The 21,525-nt window shown below is 44.1% G+C and overlaps 2 protein-coding genes across 4 annotated transcripts in view; one reads left to right on the top strand and one right to left on the bottom strand.

Moving 5' to 3' along the window:
* RAB7A (RAB7A, member RAS oncogene family) overlaps positions 1-21,525 on the bottom strand; it is a 285,667-nt gene that overhangs the window by 211,806 nt on the left and 52,336 nt on the right. The window lies entirely within an intron of this gene.
* Positions 8,398-20,440, top strand: GATA2 (GATA binding protein 2). 3 transcript variants are annotated; one of them, XM_063121355.1, is made up of 5 exons: positions 8,398-8,630; positions 9,814-10,434; positions 13,820-13,965; positions 19,077-19,202; positions 20,050-20,440. In XM_063121355.1, the coding sequence occupies exons 1-5, from the start codon at positions 8,402-8,404 to the stop codon at positions 20,347-20,349; spliced, it is 1,422 nt and encodes a 473-aa protein (XP_062977425.1). In that variant the 5' UTR covers positions 8,398-8,401; the 3' UTR covers positions 20,350-20,440. The 3 variants fall into 3 exon arrangements, with proteins under 3 accessions (XP_062977425.1, XP_062977427.1, XP_062977426.1); XM_063121357.1 differs by having other exon boundaries at positions 19,119-19,202; XM_063121356.1 differs by having other exon boundaries at positions 13,823-13,965.

Genomic DNA, 21,525 nt, shown 5'->3' on the forward strand with positions numbered 1-21,525 from the left:
GCGACTAGCCTGATCATAGGATATACTAGTGTTGGTGGTCTGGATGAAGTGTTGCTGCCCTCCAGGGCCAGCTCTGTCCCCAGGCATACATTGACCCTGAAGGACATGAGGCGCCTGCGAGACCCGGCGAGACCTCTCCTCTGCTCGGCAGGGGCTGCTGCTGCTGCTGCTGCAGCATGGATCTATCTATGTATCTTTCTCTCGCGCGCGCGTCCCTTCTGGAGTCCTGCAGCGAGGGAAAAGGAAGGGAGCAGCAGAGGCGCGCCTCGAGTAGATCCGCCTGGCTCCTTTACAAGCCCCATCTCATCCCACCCTCCCTGCCGGAGCACAAGGCTTGAAGCTGCCTCGCCTCGCCATGCCGTCTTCCCCTTGCCCGGAGCACCTGGGCTCCCCTCTAGTTCTGTCTCTCCTCCTCGGGACACAGCGGAGAGGAGGAAGCCGAGAGGGCTCTGCGTGGAAGGCATCCGGCAACAACAAGACAAAACAAAAGAGGAAGAGTGGAGCGCTGGGGGTGGGGGTCAAGGGAAAAGAATTCAAAGACAGCCTCCCTCCCCCCCCCCCGCGCCCAAATCCTTCCCTCCCCCCCCCCCCCCGCAGCATCTCCCCCTACGCACTGCTGCGACGCGGGGCCGAATCCCCGCTACGGAGCCCCAACAAGGGGAGAGGACGCTGGGCTGAGTCTCTGCTGCTGCGCCTTCCCGCCCCGGCCTTGTTTTAGAATCTGGGATTGTTTTGTCTGGGTGGGAAGGTGACAGGCAGGCGACGGGCTGCGGGAGGGAGGGAGGCTTAGAGGCAGGAGCGCAAAAGCCGGGGAGCCCCCAGCTCCCCTGAGACCACCAGCCCGCTGCCGCTTGGGAAGAAAGAGCGGATGAGCAGGGCGGGCATTTTGTGTGTGGGGGGGGGGGGGGGCGGGTGGTTGGGTAGGTGGGGGGTTATTATTAAAAAGTTCATTTCCTGGCGAATTTGGCAGAGGCGGGTGACGTCAGAAGCCCGGCGTCTCAGTGACTGGGGCCGCCTGGCTGGGGAGAAGCAGCCTCCTATTGCCCAATTACTGGCTGTCAATCCTCCCCTCCCCAATAACCTGGGGTGGAGGAGCAGATGAGAGGTAGAGCATCTCCCCCCCCCACACACACACTGCTCCCCCGTGCAAATTCCCACTTAAGGATGCTAAATCTGCTAGTTACGATCATGTAATTTCGCCTCCCACATCCTAGCTGCCCCTCCCCAAACATCTTGCCTTAAGGTGAGGAGGAATGACTGGTCTGTCCCAGATGGCTCGAGCTGATCTCTCTCTCTCTTCCTCTTTTACACACACCCAACAGGTATTCATAAGCTTGTGTTGTCATTTACACTCGTCAACTACCCACAAATAGTGATAATGCAACTTGATCGCCCCCCCCCCCCCCAAGTCTTGTCTTACACTGTAAGGAAGAATTTATATCTCGAGCACTCTAGGAATGACAGCTTGTTCATTATTCTCTCTCTCTCTCCACACACCCACCATAATGTTGTGCCTTAGATTGGGGTGGGTGGGTGGGTAGCAGTAGCACCATATATACCTAGCACCCTATATACCACTTCCTTTCGTTTCAAGAGCACCTGGAAGTGAATTGGGAGTGTCACTCCTAACTAAAGACAGTTAAGACTGAAAAAGGTTCTACTGGAACTTTTATTGCATCAACTCTGTAGGCAGTGCAGAAAGCTTTCCAGTTGTATAGCATTCTTCTGTTCTGGAAGGCAAATGCAGAAAGAAAAGAGTTCTGCAGGGGTTAAAAGCCTGCCATTTGTTGTTCTCCCCCCTTCCCCCATAAATGCTAGCATCTGAAACATTGGGAAGCTTTCTTATTTGTCTCTGCCTTTTTCACCCACACATCTTGTACATTATAATATGGCTACTTCACAAGAAACTAACACACACACAGAGAGAGAGAGAGAGAATCCTCCGCCCCATGCTTATACAAAGCGGTTGTATAAATGGATCACAACTCCTCCAGCAAACGCAGACAAATGAAGCACCACCACCTCTTCTGTACTATGGCCTGGATCCCAGGAAGTGTCAGTAGAGGCAAAAAAGAAGAAATGTCTAGAACATCATAGTGTCTGGGTCAATGGTAAAATCTGGTGTACGTTTCCTCCCCTCACCCTTAATACTGACATGGTGAATTTCACTCTTCTTTTCCTTTGGATGATTGTATCTATTCTTCCATAGAATGGGAGGATATAAAATAAAATCAACATATTATTTTAAATTAGTGTTTTAAAAGGGAATTAGCCTTAATAGGGGAAAAGAGGGATCTGACACCATTAGCTTACTCAAAGGTAAGTAACAACCCATACATACACCATAAACAGGCAGATATACACACTTTTTTAAAAAAACCTTCCAGGTCTAGATTATTTTTTTCTTAAGGCAACAGGCAGCTAAATGCAGTCATAAAAATATAATTAAACTAACTCGGGGAATTTTTTTTAAAAAAATTAAACCCTGTTGATTCAAATTTCAGTTCACTTGTCTTTGGAAAAAATGTCTGATGATTGCAGAGGGTCATTTGGCTAAAATATATGCCCTCAACAGAAGCAAAAGAACTAACATTAGCATCTGGAGAGGTTTCTACAGCCTGAAATTCTTAGCAAATGGGAGGGTAATATGGAGGGTAGGGAGGAAAAGTTCTTCTCTCAACTCTTCTTGGGACCTTGTCTTTTCAAAGAGTGGCTAATGCCCAAGGATGACTGAGTAGCTCAAAGGAAAAAAAGTTATCTTGGGCATTTGAAATAATGGCCCCGTGAATATAGTACGACTTAACTTCCCCCTAAAGATGCATAAGATTTGCGCATGACCTAATCTCTCAACCACGGCTATGAGAAGAGCCATAACCGCCCATAGGTGTATCGGATTGAAGGCATTGTAAGACTTTGACTAAAGTCTTTAAGTCAACAGCAAACAAGAGCATACAAGAAAAGAAAGAAAGAAAATGAAATAAACTTGCTTCTGGTGCCTTGGAGGAGCAAATTATTTTCGTTTCCTACCAGAAAAGGGGGTGGGGGTGATTTTTAGAGATTAAGAAAACCATTTAGAGAGACTGGAAAGAAGAGTTGGGACGGTCATTTGCAATTTATATTGTTGATTTCTGTGCGTGAGTGCATGTGCGTGCCTGTTATTAAAGGACAACAAAGATGAAAGCACCTTGACTTTACAGAGTTTCTCATTAACTGCATCTGAAAATTATACGGAAAATGACGCTTCTGTTCTTAAGTTGATGCACACTTTGGTTTACATGTTGCCACTGTACCTCCCGTTCAGCTAGGAAGAAAGACAGACACAAACACCATGGCTAAAATTGTGATAAGGTTTTACTGAGGACTCAGAAGAAAGTCGGAGGGATGGTGGTGGTGATGAGTCGAGAATCAGCAAGGCCCTCTTAGCATCCATGGAAATGCATTGGGAGTGCTGGGCATGCTTTTAAGAGAAAAGGGAGGAGGGACCCAAATAAATAACCCACCAGAGTAAAAGCACATGAAAGGCAACTCTTAGTGTCAAAGGTGGGGTGGGGGGAGCAGGAAGGATGGCTGATAGAAAGGCTTGTCCTGGGAACTGTGGTTAGTGGGGAGTTAGGGGAAGCTATAAGCTCTGAATTTGTTATAGGTAAAACCTGTCTGCAACCAAATTCAACTTCTCTTTGCCACTCTCAAAACCAACTTAGACCTGGATACGTGCACCGATCCCAGCCTACCTGGGTCAAGAGGAAGAGGCATCATTACTTGGTGGGGTGGGGTGGGGTGGGAAGAGGAGAGCCGATTTTACTTTCAGAACTTCCTGCTTTCCTTTAACGGAAGTCAGTGAAGTTGGAATACGCTCCTGGTAGGATTGTGTGGTTTTTTTTGAAGAGCCAAAAATCACAGAGGTCTCCCATACCTGAACCTCATTCAGCCCCTGATCTAAAGGGAATGCACATTGAGGATGCAGCCCTAAACACACTTCATGGGGGGATGAACTCCATAGTGGGACTTACTTCTGAGTATGAGCAGGTTAGGATTGGGCTATGAAAAAGTAAAGGGGGTAGGGAAGTCTGGAGTGCACTGGGGGAAAGGGAACAGAAATATAGGGGGTGCAGCATCAAGTATACTACGTAGTCATCTACCCCCCTTTCTCCTTCATCTGTTCTAAAGGAAGTAGTTGTTTTGAAAAGATGACAGAAACATGCTTCTTTCTCAGTCCACCTACAGCAGCACAAAGGATATGTGGCAGGTCACTGCTTCCACACTAACCAGAGCATCGCAGGGGGCGTGGGGGAGGGGAGATGGTGTGTGCATTTCTAGGGTCAGGTACAAGCGCTTCTATTTCTTTACCTGCTTTGGCCAGTGTGGGAGAGGTTCCTGCAGTAGAGGGAGGAGCAGCCCCCATGCCACCTGCTCCGCCTGTTCCCTTCTCCCTGCAATCACCCAAGTTTTAAAGTCGGTTTACGGTAATGTGTATGCGTGTGTTTTCGTCTGAGCACAGGTGCCTTCCACAAATAGCACAACTGAACCGATGCTAACATGTGGGGCGGTGGGGGTGGGGACTCTGGCGGTGGCTCACCGCAAAGAGTATGGCATCACCTGTCCATCAATTTAAAGCAAGTTGAGCAGCAAGACCCAAATCTGGTGAAAATCTCTCTCTGAATGCAAAATTGAAGGGGAAGTGTGTGTGTGTGTGTGTGTGTCTGTGTGCGATTATAATGTATGTAAATGTATCTACTCTACCTTAAAATGGAAGGATTAAAACAAAACAACTTCGGTCCTGAAAACAGAGATAACTTAGAAAGATCAAAACTTTTACAACTCAGAAGGCTTGCCTAAATTACCGGTATTCTGTGTTGAAGTTAAATCTGTTGAAGTTAAATCCGCAAGAATATCTCCTAATCTAGATGTCCATTGGCATTAAGAGTTTAGAAACTAGAGACACACAGATCACTGAAAGAGGAGTTGCGGGTGGGGGGGGGAAAGAAAGGCGTTGAGAGGGAGAATTCACAGCTCCCACTGGGCCAAGGGGGCTCGAAGGAGGAATCCGACCTCTACCCAATATCCCCGGGAGCCTGTCCTGCGAAGACTGGCAGCCGGCGCCTTTGCTCATTTCCCTGTTCGGTAGCAAGGAGCGTTTGATAGAAGGAACTCGCACCCCCTGCCCCATTCGTCCTTCTGTCCCTCCCTCCCTCCCCCCTCCCCAATTAAATCGCTTGGTTACTTGTGCAAGGAAAGCAAGATTCAGCCTAGGGGCCGGGGTGGCGGTGGTAAGGAAGACGAGATGGCATTAGGGGCTCGGCCATGTGCTGGGTTAAAAAGAAGGATTTGGTAGGCAAGAAACAAGACACAAAACCTCCGGCCTCCTAATGCCAGGCTCTGTGACAAATGCTGCGAATGCAAAAATCAGAATATTAGCCATGGTGGTAGGGATGGGCATGAAGAAGAAAGCACAGAACCTGAGTCGCCAGGAAAAGAGATCTTGTCCTGCGAAAAAGCAAAGGGCGTATATATAAAAAATAAAAATAAAATGTATACATATATAGAATAAAATAAAATTAGAAATAATGAATGGCAGAAGGGGGTAATGCAGCCACTAAATAGTTTGTTTTCTAAACAGTGGGATTCTTTCAGATTTTTTTGTTTTAATTTTTTTTTTTTTTTTTGCAGAGGAGGCATTTTTTAATCTGCAAACGATATTTTGTGGGGTAATTGGAGAATTTCCCTTTACTGTGAAGTGTTAAATGTTGTTAAGGAGACCAGAGTTGCTGAGCAAGCAGCGAGTTCTCTCTAGCCACCCAGCTGGCAGGGGCTTGTGGGGGGCAGAAGTTGTTTCAGACCCCAGACTTGAAAGCTTCGTAGCTTCAAACGAGCAGAAATAGGTTCTATTAAAAAAAAAAAAAAAGCAGCCAAAAAACAACGTAGTTATGATTTATATACAGAGAGTAAATGCAAATCAAGATTTTGAATATGATTGGTCCTTGTAGACTGGTAAATGAATGGTCCTGGCAGATTGTTTTATAACACTTTAAGAAATGAAAAGTACATGCAATCATATCTGGTTTTCTTGAGATTGCCCTGGACTTGTAAATATCCTGATTTCATACTTAACAGCTGTATTGGTCACAGGGAGTTCTAAATGTTACCTTTGCTCCAGGTGATCTCCCTTACAACACAACATTCTGGAAAGACTCATAGCTTCAACGCAGACCCAGTGGTTTGTTTTAATCAAAATACAACATTCAAGGAGTTTTAGAGTGAAAGAAGGATATATTCTGATTAATTTATACTTCTAACCCAGAATTACTTACAAATCAACTTACTCGAGGGTTATTATTAAAAACAACACAACAATAACTTCAAATGTCCAAATATGTGAATTTGAAGACACATTTCTTACTTTTAAATTAATGTTCTACATTATTTTTGTTCTTTATTAACAAACGTGCCTTGAGTCTGAGAAAAATGCCACATCAGCTGCAATCCTGAATGTATTTACTTCTAAGAGTTCAAATTTTTGTGTGGCTAGGTACTGTGAGGTAATTGGGATTCAGAAGGTCTTCAATTATGGGGAATGAAATAATAATACTAACATTAATAACCAAACCACTGAAAGGAAGAGGAAAGAAAATAGGCACGCACAATCAGAAATAAATCTAGCCCTATTTTTTTTAAATATATAGTGATTCAAATTGAGGCATACTCACATTAACATCTACTTCAGTTTTATTCGCAATGCTTTTCAAGGTTTCTCTGGATCTATAAGATCTGGCCATCTAATAACTTCTTCCGTTCCTCCTCTAATTATTGCTTAGTCTTCAACTTGAATCAAATCCAAAAATGCATCCTATTTTTGCCCGTATTTTAAAAGGCTGGGTCAAGCCGCTTTCTTGGCCTTAACAAACAAATCCCCTCCATTTTTAAATGGTGCATATATATATTTTTGACCCGTTCCCCACAACCCTTGTCCCTCCTCTTTCTCTCTTCCCCGGCACCCAGTCAATTTCCCTCCTCAACTGGTTTAGCCCCCCACCCCCGGAAACGACCCCATCCCCAATCTTTGGTATGGAGCAAGCTTTACATTTAATGAAGTACACATTTTGCAGCAACAAGCTAGCTCCGTCTCTGATAAAACTCTTGATTAATAAGTGTGGGGAGAATTGAGTGGGGAGAATTTAGAAGTTATGCGCTGCGGGGAGCTGAGCCTATGAAAAGCAATGGAGGAGTGGAATAGAGTGAGTGAGTGAGTGCGTGCGCGCACGCGGGAGGGGCCGAGAGGCTTTCTCTTTGGCGGGTTCAGCGCTTTTTAGCAGTTTGGAGTAAATGAGGGGGAATGTGGATTTTCTGGGGCCAATCGCAAAGCTAGGCTGGACGCCGAGCTGCTGATTGGCTGGGCGGAGGTTCTTAGCCTGTGCGTAGCCCCTAGTTCATGTCTACTGAACTGAGTCCAGCTGGCGCCAGAGCTGACATAGGATGCTTTGGGGATGTTACAAAAAAGGCCAGAAAAAGTGGAGCTTGCCATCTGAGTAAGAGCCTCCATCCAATCCTCCTCTCTCGCTCTCCTTCGCCTCTCCCTCACTCACCCTTTTCTGCATTTCCATCCTCCAAACAATCATCCGTCACCCCCACCCCAACCCCGTTTACAACCTCATAAAGAAACTTTTCAAACATTTGGAGTTTGATTCAGTCTGCTTGGAAGAGCTCTCTGTAAGTATGTTTGGTTAGATGAACCGGGATGGGGTGGCTTAGGGGGAAGAGAAAAGGACGACTGGGTTTATTCCGAAGGAGAAAACGTTTTCGAATTGTTTCTTTTCCTCTCTCTCTCTTTTTAACGCGTTTATAACTTAGATGTTTTTCTTTTCTTTTATCTCTGTTTGAGCTCCCTTTACAGGGCTGTTTCCCTTTCCCCTTTTATTACGATTAGAGAAAAGCCGTTTATTGACAACTGTAGAAAAGTCGATGCTATTTTAGTTGAGGAAATAGTCATTTATTTATTTATCTATTTTTAAAAAAGAATGTCTAAGGGCAATTAGTGGAAGAATGGAGATCCTTCCACTCTTTGCGTCTCCCTCTTCCTCCCCGCCCCCTCCATGTTTCTGAGGACATTTTTTGTAGAACTATATCTGCTAGCTTTAATATCTGCTCTTTGGAGTACATCTTCAAAAGGCATGCAAAGTACTAACCGTTCCTTCCTTCTTACAGGTGGTGATCCCAGGTGTGTGGCAGGAGCCGCTCTCCACAACTTCCCTGTTTTTAAAAAGAGGGACACACGGTTACTTTTGTTTCTCTTCCGAGGCCAACCCTAACCGCTTTTGAGATCGCTACCATTTAAAACCAAACCGAAACGGTTTGGGGTCGGAGGAGGGAGGGTTTCAGGGGAGGAGTGGGGGAGAAACCCACAGGAATGGAGGTAGCCACGGACCAGCCACGCTGGATGGCCCATCACGCCGTACTGAACGGGCAGCATCCGGAGACTCATCACCCGGGACTGGCGCATAACTATATGGAACCGGCGCAGCTCCTACCTCCGGACGAAGTGGATGTCTTCTTCAATCATCTGGATTCCCAGGGCAATCCGTACTATGCCAACTCAGCCCATGCCAGAGCCAGAGTTTCCTACAGCCAGGCGCACGGTAAATCCCCCCTCCCCCTTTCCGTTTCTGCCTCGGGTTCCTGGTGATCTTAGCGGAGAAGGGACTGGAAGGTTTCCGGCAAAGGAGCAATAGTAGAGGAGGGCGACCGGGCTAAAAAAACCTTGGCATACAGGTTGGGTGGGTGGGAGTTGGGAGTGGGGAGAATAGGAAAGGGAAGCGGCGTCTTCGTGTGTGGAGGGGGGAGGAAGTTGTTGCTTCAAATCTATTCCTCAGGCACAAGACCGGGCCATTTCCCGGATATGATACCTAACCCAATTTGAAACACTTTAAATTCTGGGTCAGCCTGCATACATGAAAGGGAGGGGGAGAAATGTCACGCTTTCTTTTTTTTCTTTTTTTGGTGGAGAGAACTTTAAAAGATAAACGCCACTGCGAACACGCACACACAAACTTCACTGAGACATTTGTTTAAATTCGTTCTGCTTGATAGGATTCCTCTGTTGGGAGGTGTGTGCGTATTCCTCCAAGCCTGTTTGGGAAGTGCGCAAAGGGGCGAATCCCAGGGCCTTTCGCCACCTCGTGTGTCATTCCTGGTGGTGCTTTGCTTCCAAGTCCAAAGTGATTTTTCTCCTTGGCTGTAGGAAGGTCCGGTAGGAGTTGCCTGTTTGGCGCAGCTTTCATTCATTTGCCCTGTGTGGAGGGCACTGAAGAGGCTTACCAACTGCTCGAAAACACCGGGGCTGCCGGGAATATTTTGTGTAGTTTTCTCCCACAAATCTCCCTGGTTTCCAGAATGGGCCCCGGGTGGCTTTTTGATGTTGTTGTTGCTCTTCACTATTGATCTTGCAGCTTTTCAAAGAAAAAGTGTTAGATTGCGTGATGAATCGCAGCCAATGCTCAAGCCCGTTTATGGCGGCCTGGTTTGTCCGTATAACACACGTTGGAAGAACTCATTTTCTCGGGCCCTTGGAATGCCTGATAATGGCTGCTGCTTGGAGCAGGAATTCTGATCTACATACGTGATAAAGTGGCGACCAGGCTCACTCCATGTTAGGTCGGGGCCGGGTGGGTCATAGGCTGTGCCATCTCGCCCACCACCAGGCCCGCCAAAGCGGGCGCGAAAACTGATGGCGGGGGGTGGGGGGGCGCAGAGGATTGAAGCGAGAGCACGTCTTGCCACAGGCCTTGGCCTTTCTGACTGGCGCCCTTTCCTTGTCCACAGCGCGTCTGACCGGGAGCCAAATGTGCCGGCCCCACTTGCTCCACAGCCCCGGCCTGCCCTGGCTGGACAGCGGCAAAGCGGCGCTGTCGGCTGCACACCATCATAACCCGTGGACGGTGAACCCTTTCACCAAGGGGCCCTTGCACCCTTCCGCGGCCGGCGCGCCGCCCGGCGCCATCTCGGTGTACCCCGGCGGCGGCGGCTCCGCGTCGAGCGCGGCCTCCGCCTCGTCTCTCACGCCGGCCTCGCACTCGGGCTCGCACCTTTTCGGCTTCCCGCCCACGCCGCCCAAGGAAGTCTCGCCGGACCCCAACGCCAGCAGCAGCGCCGCCTCGCCCGCCTCGGCCTCCGGCGGCGGCAGGCAGGACGACAAGGAGCCGCTCAAGTACCAGGTGGCCCTGGCCGACGGCATGAAGATGGAGAGCGCCAGCCCGCTGCGCAGCAGCCTCGCCGCTTCCATGGGTGCGCAGCCCTCCACGCACCACCCCATCCCCACCTACCCTTCCTACGTGCCCGCTGCCCACGACTACGGCGGCAGCCTCTTCCACCCGGGCAGCTTCCTCGGAGGGCCCGCCTCCAGCTTCACTCCCAAGCAGAGGAGCAAAGCCAGGTCCTGCTCAGGTAAGGCCACTTTACGCCCACCCTGCCTCAAAAACCTTGTTGAACTCACCCAGGCTTTAGGAAAGGGAATAGGAGTGGAAAACACGCAGAGAGAGAGACCTGGCCATGAGAGTTTTGTATATCACAAATCACCTCTGTAAGGGAATTCATGCCATATACCAGATAAGGGTTGGGGAACTTTTTCTACCTTGAGCATTCCTGTAGCAATGCTTTGAACCGCCTTAGGTATATTTTGTGGAAAGGCCTGGTGTAAATGTAGTGAGTAAGTAAAATATGTAAATAAAATAAGTAAACTAACTTAATAATGCCAGGGGACTAGGTGACGATAAATTGAGGAATGTGTTGTGTTCATCTTCCATTCTGAAATGTAGTGTTAAAAATTTAAGCCACGCCACTCATGAAATAAGAATGCTAAAATATAAGGTATACTGATAAAAAAATCGATACAAACACATGATGATGATATGTGGGGGATTGTTTTTTATGCTGTGTTCCATCCAAATTACAAAGGCTACTCCCCTCCCCTCACACACTGGACTAATTAGTTAAGTTTAAATAGTGTTTTGTTTTTTAAAAGTTAAACATCTGCTGAAATGCTGATCTTTAGTTACATCCATTTTATTAATTCAGACTAAATTTACCATGTCCTTGATTTTTTAATTGCAGAAATTAAAGCAGATTAGAAGCACTGTTGCATGTATGAACATAGATTAAAAGCTGGAACATTAAAAAACAAAAACAAAATGCCTTCCTTAAACACCCTGATCTTATGCACGAAGAGTGGCTAAACTTGTGAAGGAGTAGGTAAATTATCTGGATTAAGTGATTTTGAATGTCATAGGACACTTTTTTTTTTGAATGCCCTGCTCAGCCCTCAATGGATGCACACTGCGGAGTTTCAGTGAGAAAGTGTAACCAAGTTGAACTTATTCATACATTTTATGAGTATGGGGGAGCAGCTTGGAACAGCAGGGGCATCTCTATCTTTCAAAAGTTTAGTTTGTTGTTACTAATTGGTTGTAGGCAAGCTGTCTCTTCCTTCAAGTTCCAGCCACTAGTCTCTGCAGCATTCGGTCACTGCTGGGCCCGAGGGATGCAGTAATCCCTTAAATAAAATAAAAAAAACCTGACTGATCTGAATTATGCAAATAGGGGTTTATATTGGAAAATCTCTTAACACAGCTACATAAAGGCCCAGGCCAGCTGTATTCACTGGAAATGCCTGGCAAGATCCTGTGTCCCTTTGCCTTCTTTTGAGAGATCTCCAATGAGTTGCTTTTGTTAACTTGCCATGAAGTTCATCTTTATTAAGCTGTGCAATTTGCAAAGAACTAACTGTTCAGGACTGAAATTTACAAGGGCATTTTTCTAAAACTTTCAGAGTGCCTTATTTCCTTCAGATCATACAAAGAGCAAAAGTTCAAATATAGTTTACATACCAGTGCTGGCTACTAAGGTACCTTGTAAATACTAATTTAAATGAATCCAGTAAAACTGGGGGAGGGAAATAAGTGCCACTTAACTCCTGCTCATCCCTATTTGTTACACAAGAAACATTAATATTTGCTTGTCTTGACATTAATATGTAAAATCTTAAAGCCAAAGAGGATCTTTTTACCTCAGTTTCTTTTTATCATATTCCATTTTAATGAATAATATATTCTCCTTTTGCTACATTAATGTAATTACGCTACTTGAATACTTAAAGCTTTAAAAAAACCTTTCCCTGGAGACTCTGTGTGTAGATGGGTGGAATTTAATGTGGCCATAAAGAAAAAATAAAAATAAAACAAGATATACATGTATACACACATCTCTTTTCAAAGTGGCTAGTAATTCAGAAACATGACCTCTTTTATGAGCATTGCAACAAAAATATCACATGTTTTTATTACCTCAAGATCTCCAGTTCAAATCACTCCCTTTAGAGAGAGAGAGAGAGAAATCACACTTTGCCCCGTACCTGAAATACTGTTGTTGTATCCAACACAGAGAAGGATTAAAAAAAAAAACCAACAAATTCCTACACCACTGCTACTTTTGTAAATTTCCAAAGTGAGAGACAGTCATTTTAGAAAATAAAGCCTCAGTCTACCCTGCCTCCACAGCCCCAAATCCCTCCCCCCCTTTCCCACAGTATAAGGCTTTTTATTAGATGTGAGTTTTCCGAAGTTTTGTAATGGAGAGCCTGTCCTGTAGATGGAACTGGGGAGAGTTCGTGACCATTTAATGTTTTTGTAGGAAAAGCAAGACTCACGACAAGGCGACTCCTGCAGCTTCCTGCCCAAGGAGGGACAAAAGCTAGGAACTCAGCTTCACAGAGTTCCCTCATTTTTCACTCCAGCCTGTACTGTTTAAAAACCACCCACTCCATAGATTAAAGGAGACATCGACGCAGCTGAACTCAGCATGGCCTGCTCGAGTTACTAGCCAAAGTGTATTTCCTTTGCATTAAATACTGTATGATTTGCATAAACTAGGCTAAAAGAATTTCCTATATTAACCAGACTTGCCCTCAAACCTTTACTAAATATCCTCCCCAGCTCTTCCTCCCTCCCCACCCCACCGGGAACAAACAGGCATATATCAATCAGTCTTTAATAGTCAGGCAATCTATAACAATATATAGCCAGCTGATATGGATATAAATAAGCTTGCAACGAAGAGAATAGACCATGAATTAGAACTTTCTTATGAAACAGTAACGTGCAGAAACAATAGTTAATCGTTTGGTGATTTCAAGAATACCTTTAAGAAGCATTCTTCATCCCAAATAATATATGGAAAAACCATGTTGAATTATTTAGGTTCTATCCTCTGCAAACTCTGTTTTATTTTAGAGTGTATTAACATTCATAGGAACAAAAAAGTTTGGAGTTGTGGGTGGGGGTGTTGTCATTTTTTGTCTAGCTAACAGTTCTCAATTGGCAATGCAATTTGAACAGTTGTTGCTGTTTTTACTTTATTTTTCTTAGGATAAATTTGGGAGGTGATAAGGGGAAGAAAAAACAGCATAGAATACAGTGTAGCTGTAGAGCTGCAGTAGATTGTGTAAAACTTGAACAGACTATTTTCTGTCATGTTATGATTAAAATAATGCCAGTTCTATTAGACATACTATTCTGATCTCTGTGTAAGAAATTGCTGTTTGAAAACTGAGTTGCACTTAAGATCTCCAGGAGAATTTAGACTTTTATTGCATGCACGATAGATGTTGTCACTGATGTGTGTCTCTCTGTCTTTCTCCCCCACTCCCCTGTTTTTTAAAATATATTGCATAATGTGTTGTTTTGATTTCTGGAATCTGCCTAAAAGGACAATGCAAAAAGCTTTTGTGAATTTGTTTTTAAAGAAAGAAATCCGGTTTCTTCGTGTTTCCATTTAGAAGGCAGAGAGTGTGTCAACTGTGGAGCTACTGCCACCCCTCTCTGGAGAAGAGATGGTACCGGTCATTACCTGTGTAACGCCTGCGGGCTCTACCACAAAATGAATGGTCAAAACCGACCTCTCATTAAACCTAAACGGAGACTGGTAGGTGTCTCTTTCTCTACCAGGTTCGGGGCTAAATGTTTTAATGGGACTACACACGCGCACACACACACACACACATGATGGACAGAGGACAGCTTGACCCTCCTCTGTGCTTCAGAGCCTGCCTGGAATCTAGACTTTGTGTTGTACATAAGATCCATGTCACTTGGAGGTCACAGCATAGCCCAGGGACAGATTTCAGGGGCTCCACCCATAGCTGTTTAGGTGCCCAGACATAGAACAATAGTAATTTAGTATGTGGATATGAATATATACACATGCTTGGCATTTGAATAGAGCTTTTTCAAATCCATTATATTATAGTAACTCTTACAACAATCCTGCAAGGAGGGTCAGTAATAATTATTCACATTGTGCAGATGGGAGGGGCAGTTTGAGGCTGAGAGAGGGAACCAACTGAGACCTAAGACCACCTAGTGAGTTGATGGCAGAGGCAAGGTTCAAGCCAGGTTGTTTCCTAATTTGTAGCTCTGTTTCTTAGCAAGTATGCTAAGCTCACAAACTCATGTTCTTTCTCTGTAAGCACTTTCTCTGAATCTCTGCCTGATCAATTCTGCCTCCCTGTTTGTTCTTGTGGCTGTATTCTGTCCCTTTTATCCAGAAAGGACCGCTTTAATTCATTTGACCTCTTGGACAGTTCAGAAGTACGCTGGAACTAAAAGTGTTAGTCACGTACAGCTTTCCAGCCCAGAAATACAAAAAAAAAGTGATCCAAAACAAAGTGTTAAAAAACCCACAACCTACTTTTAAATGTAAAAATCAGATTAGTCAAAGCTGTTGCTATCTGCTCAGTTAATTATTTTGATAAAGTAATTTTGCAGTCATAGATTCCATGGCAAAACTAACATTAGCCCTCTTTTTGGGCAATCCTCTAATTGCCCTTTTAAAGAGCTGATTATTTTTCCATGGAGTCACCTATACTTTGTATTTTCATTTGAGTGATTTAAAAAAATAAAAATTTCTAAGCTCCTGGTAGTAGTTTCCTATCCGGATATCTGTACTCTGAAGATAAGGAAACTTTGTGTATCTGTTTCCTGACTCTAAAAGCTTTAAAGAGTTTCTATAGGCAAGCCATGCCAGTCAGGCTGTCTGTTTTGAAATTGCAAATACGCTCCACTTTACAAATGCTGGTTAAAAAAGAAATACCAAGAATTATATATTTGGGAGCAATATGATTTATGGGGGTGGGGTGGTTTTTTCCCCTAAAAATCTCCTTGCCATTTGTAGGACTTTTTTTTTTTTTTTTTGGCAAGAGTAGGAATTGGGAGGCAAAAGGAGCAGCCTTAATGATCTAATGCTGGGACAGGATACAGAGGATTTCGGCATTGAGTCAGAATTTCAACAGGGCAAGCTTCTTAATGACTTGCTTTCCTCCTGAAGTGACTGACATGTCTAGAAAAATGTTGAGACAACAGTGTAACATTATAGTCTCTCGCAGGCTGATCTCCATGCCCAGACTAAATGGGACAGGCCATAGAGTTAAGCGGCAGCGTCTAGTATCAATAAACCATCTCAAATATGCAAACATAGCTCTCTGCTTTCAAAAGTTTGATAGGAGACTCCAAGTTCTTAACTCCTCATCAGGGCATTTGGGGGAGCAAGTTTCTAGAGTTTGTGTTTTACTTTTATTGTTGCATCTGGGAATGTGGGAAGGATCTTCTAAATTTTAGAACTGGTCAATACGATAACCCATAAATTCTAAAACAAAAAACAAAACCACTATTGACCAGTAATAACAAGATAAATTTTAAAATGTAGCACCACCTTTTTTTAATCACGTGGGACCTCAAAAATAAGCAACAGCTGGAAGCCAGAATAAAATGTGAGTGTTTATAAACTATGCCAGAAAACTGTAGCCTGGTAAGAGACAAATAATCTTGATCCAATGATAGGAATTTACACATGGTTTTGCTATAATGAAGGCACAGTGGGCTGTTGCATGTGGTGGATGTGAGGTGTAGACCTATCAATCAGCTTGTGCATCCTGCAAAACTTAAGTATTCCAGGGAGAGGAGGCTAGTGCAGTGATGGGCTTTTAAGCGAAACTTTTCAAGGCATGGGTCAGCTGATGGGCAGAGTAGCAGAATTCTGTTTGGGGCCCTTTCCCATTCCCTCCCCAACATCTACTCATGAGCCAGAAGTTCCTCTCAGTGGGGTACCATTGCTGTGTCCAGGCATCCCCTTTCCCACTTGAGCTGATCAGGCCTGTGAGAAACTTCTATTTTCCAGCCTCCATAACTCTGTGATAGAAATAGGAGCAGATGCTTGGCCTTCTGTCGTACTTGCTGTAGATTAGCCCAGTGAAATCAGGATTTAACTAGGAGAGGGGTTATACTCCGTGGTAGAGCACATGCTTTGCATGTGGAAGGTTACAGGCTCAATTCCGGCCACCTTCTCTTTGGTTTTTCTGGTTTTCTGGGCAGGAGTATTTGGTATGTGATGTGAAAAACCTCTGCCAGAGATCTGGGAGAGTCAACGCCCATTATGGAGCAGACCATAAGCCTGCTTCTTATAAAGAGCTTCTGAAAACAGGCTCAGTCAACAGAAAAGTATAGGAATCAGGGCTAGCCCAAGGTAGTTTGGTGCCTGATGGAAAAATATTCAAGTACCACCTCTCTCCCTCCACTACCATGTGCTTGCACACAGTTCTCTGTCATTCAATTAGACTTGTGCAAGAGAACTTCCTGAAGGATTGTGTGCCAGAGGTCAGATGTGTCTATTTTCCTCTCTGCTTAAGGGTGCCCACATTCTGCTACCTGAAGCAGCTGCTTTACTTTGCCTCGTGGTCATGTCAGGTCCAGTTATAATGAATTTTTAAAGGATCCTTTCTATTTTTCCTGTGTGTGTGTGTGTTTTAAGTGCTTACCAGCTAGGGTCTTACAATTAGTCTGGTGGGATCCAGACGAAGTTAGTCATGCTCTAATCCTTTTGAAATCAATGGTAACTTCTCTACTCTTGAGATCTACCAATGAAAGAAAAATGTTGTGAGATATGTGACAAAATTGTGTTTCTGTTGCTCACAATCACCAGCTTTTTATTATATGCTGAAATGTAGCAAAAGTTTGGAAAATCAGTGTTCGTTATGCATAGTCAAGACAGTTGGGCCTTTCATCCTCATATTTCGGACGTTCCTAACCTTTAGTCTTCTTACAGTTGAGATCAGATGGAACAGAGTACTGATAGCACTCTGTGTAAGGTGCTTTCTCTAGTCTAAAAGATGGAACTTGGGCCTATCCTATATAGGGGTGTGGATTGTTCCTTATGGCACCATTTTGTGGCTGTTTTGAAAACCGGAAGGGGAATTGGGACTGTAGAAATTTGACCCAGCGTCGCAGGTTGGCGCTGAGGTGGCAGTACACATCCCATTTGCTTTCAGGGCATCATAACATTCATGGAACTTCCTGAGGATCAGATTGTTCATGCTTTATTCATATTTGATGGGAGTGGTGGTGGCAGAAATCCCACCAAATTTCCCTACTACATTCACTAGACTGCACCAAACAGCATGTGCTGAAAATATTTCCTGGAGCAGGATACTTTTGAACCCCTTTGTATGGAGGATTCTTTCCTAAAAGAGAGGGTGCATTTTTTCCCAACTCTTAAAAACTTCTGAAATGACCCCATTGTTTTCAGGGTTATGGGTCATTCAGCCAAGTGCCAATCTAGGAAAAAATGCTGTTTTGTCTATGTAAATCTTACTTGCTTTCATGTTGAAGTGCTAAGAAAGTTTTTTCTCCCCCTCTCTGTAAGGCCAGAGTTAAAAACAGTCCCCTTTGGAATCCACAGGAGTTTTGCCATAGACCAGTATAGCCTGGACTTGCTTCACAGATATTTAAGCTGTACAAAACTTCAGCCTGTCAGTCCTTGAACTCATTTGTCTTGCTAAATATTTAGCAAATTATGAGAGCTAGCTCAATAGATCATCTAGGTCACTTTATTCAAGTGACCTAGATGATCAGAAATGTGGATAGCTGGCATTTGTAAAGGGCTGCATTTACATTGTGATTCATATAAAGGCAGAATACCTTGATTAAAAGCTTGCAGAAATTCTGGGATTTGTGATATAACTTCAGTTGACTGGTATAAAAATGTTAATAGATACTAAAAAAAAAGGGTGATCAAGGCAATGAGAACTTGGGATAATTGTTAACTTTTCTATAAGGTTCCACATCTGGATTTTTGGTTTACAGGACAAACTAGACATGAGGCAGGCGCCTTCATGTGTCTGCCCCATTTACATATAATGCAAGAGTCTGTAGGGTACTCTTTACATGAAGAGAAGCATGCCAGGGAACTGCTTCACTGCTTTAAGCAGTTTCTTTCCAGTCTGGCTCTGATGCCGGAAGTGAGCCAGGCTTGGAGAAAATTGCTTACAGTAATGGAGCGCAGTAAGGTAAGGCAAAGGAGAATGGTTCACTCTCTTTCCCTGCGTATTCCTTTCCATTCAAAGATTAGCCTCTTGCTTTACATGTGACTGTGGCAGACACATGGATAACATGCATGCGGCTGCCCTGTCCACTTTGACTCTTAGACAAGTTGCCATGCGATTTTAAACACCAAGCTCCATGTATGTCCAGAATTCCATGTGCATTTTGATTTACCCATGGAGCTATTTTCATGCAGGGGTGGGATTTCCCATTCAATTCCTTGGAGAGGTGGCTTGACATGCACAGGATAGAGAGAGGCTAAGCATGGTGGCTGAAAATGCACCTTGGATCCCCCACACCAGCAAGGAAGTGGGCATCTATTCAGTTTCATTTTTTGAGCTATGGCTCTGAATACTTGCAGAAATTAAACTACCTCATATTAGCTACCAAACACGTTTGAAGGGTAAGAGCAACAAAATGAAACCAGTCTGTTTCATAGACACATGCTGCTGTGTTTAGTTTGGTATTTTCTAAAGAGAATATGTAAATACCAGCAAAAACAGGAGCAGGGGAGATATTGGGAAATTAATTGTTTTGTGTGTGGGGTGTGTGAGTGTGCAGTTTCGTATGTATTTACTAATAAAAATCTTAGCTTTTAACCATTATACTGTTCGTTGACTTCTAAAAGAGCAGCTTCTTCAACGGATCTCTTTTTCTCTTTAGTCAGCAGCCAGAAGAGCAGGAACTTGTTGTGCCAATTGCCAGACAACCACTACCACCTTATGGCGACGTAATGCAAATGGGGATCCAGTCTGTAATGCCTGTGGACTTTACTATAAATTGCACAATGTGAGTATTTGCTTAGCCGTATGTTCTTCTTTTTGCTTGCTTGCTTCGCTGGGATTGATGCCTTAACTGCACGGCGTCCACTAGCCCCTGTATTCATTGCAGAGAGTCTTTTTTTCTTTTTTAAAAGCTCTTTAAGGTTCCCCTGGGAGGTCATAGCCATTCTTTGTTGGCATAGTGATGCCGGGTTCAGTGACATTACAATATATTAGCTTGGCTTCTAAAGCATCGGTAATTTAGGCAAAATAGAGTTACAACTCTTGGTTATAAAGAGGGCATGTTTGGTCCTTCGCCTCTCCAAAAATTCAGAGGACATTTCAAATAGATTTATATAAAGGTTAATCCTGGTGGGGTGTCTATAAAAGTTTGATGCTTTTTCTTTCTTTCTTTTTTTTAAATGAAAGCTTGTAAAAAGCCCAGGTCAGTTTCAAGAAGGAAACATTTGATATACTTCAGCATATAAATAGTGCAAGATGACAGTTTTCTGCTTAAAATTCCCAGAGTCCAGATTTAGAAGTGAATTTGAGCAGCGTGCACTGCATTTTTACACACACACACACACACACACACACACACACACACACACGAGAATGAAGGGGGTAAGGCCAAGGAAAGGAGGAGTGGAAGCTGCTTTTTATGTCTGAGTTTTTTTTTAGTGTGGTTTCATTAAACAAATCAAATTTATAAACAAAACCTGCAGAGAGACATGGAGTGGGTTTTTTGTGTGTTTTTTGTTCTGGCCTGAAAATGATTTCTGTCCAGGAAACACTCGGGGGCTGTTCAGATATTTTAATTTTTGAACAAGAAGGTCATTTTGCTTGCATGAGCCTGATTTTCTCATTTCTTGCAGGTGAACAGGCCTCTGACCATGAAGAAGGAAGGGATTCAGACCAGAAATAGGAAAATGTCCAACAAATCCAAAAAGAGCAAGAAAGGCTCTGAGTGTTTTGAGGAACTTTCCAAGTGCATGCAAGAGAAGTCCTCTCCTTTCAGTGCTGCTGCTCTTGCTAGTCACATGACACCTATGGGGCACTTGCCACCTTTCAGCCACTCTGGACACATCCTACCAACGCCTACCCCCATTCACCCATCTTCCAGCATCTCATTTGGACATCCACATCCATCCAGCATGGTCACAGCCATGGGATAGAATCTGAAGATCCTCAGAGACTTAAAACACTGGGCTATGCCTAAGATGACAGCAAGGAAAGTTTCTGCCCAGAAGAGAGAATGTAGGGAAGGAAGGAAGGAAGGAAGGAAGGAAGGAAGGAAGGAAGGAAGGAAGGAAAAAGGGGATCTCATTCCAGTGTGGTTCAACTCCTAGTGCTATACTAAAACTTTGTAATGATGGGTCTTCTGCAGAAATGCTTAATGGTGCCTGTTATGCACTTTGCCCCCTCAGGTAAAAGGAGAAAGAGGAACTCACCTGTTTGATATGAATAAACCTGCTGGTCCCAGCAGAAAGTAAAGGTGGCTGAAGCAGTAGAAGAAGCTGGAGCCAGCTTTCCTTTCTCTTTGTTAATTACTGTGAATATTGTAAAGAGATTAGCCACTTCCCGGTGCAGAGGAAGCTCAGTGGTAGCAGTCCATGCTGGATTTCTATCACAGACTTTGCTTTCGGGGGAGGAAAAAATGGACAACTTTATAAAAAATCTACTTTTTAAGAAAAGAAACCAGACACAGAAAAAAGTCATTATTTATTTTGCTCTTGTGTTCCAGAAAGAGCTTCAAAACTCTTGCATGTATTTGTGGATCTTTTATTTTATTTTTTATTTTGTTTGAAGAAACACTCATCCTAGTAGAAAATCGGTTTTTTAATCATATTGTTATTGCTTAATGGCCACATTTTTGATTACCTTCATTGCTGTTAGATTTTGTAAAAAATCTACTAGGAACTGGGATGTGTGTGTGAGAAAGGGGAACATTTAGCTTCAACGTAGGTTACAGGAGCCTCAAGGTGCGGCTTAATTTGACACCATTTCTGCGTTCTTTTCCTCAATGTGAAGACCTTTGTTCAAAAGCATGGCATCCTAGAAGAAGACAGATACACTGGACAAATGGCTGAAAGGTTTTCCACAGGGAACCGTCCTGCACTGGCTGGAGGGCAAAATACAAGGAGTCGGTATGTCTTTCCCATCGTACTTCTCTGAACATCTACATGGTTGTAGGGCATGGTAGGAGCTGTACCCCCATGCCAAATTGCCTGAGCTATCCATGCCCCCCCTGCCTTGCTCTCTGTCAGTGCCACTCTCTGCTCTGATTCACCATGCAGCGTCCCATAATCGCTTGCATTGCTTTAGACCAGTCTATGACCAGGCTGGCTGAG

Source organism: Elgaria multicarinata, chromosome 3 (assembly GCF_023053635.1).
Source record: "Elgaria multicarinata webbii isolate HBS135686 ecotype San Diego chromosome 3, rElgMul1.1.pri, whole genome shotgun sequence".
Taxonomy (NCBI): domain Eukaryota; kingdom Metazoa; phylum Chordata; class Lepidosauria; order Squamata; family Anguidae; genus Elgaria; species Elgaria multicarinata.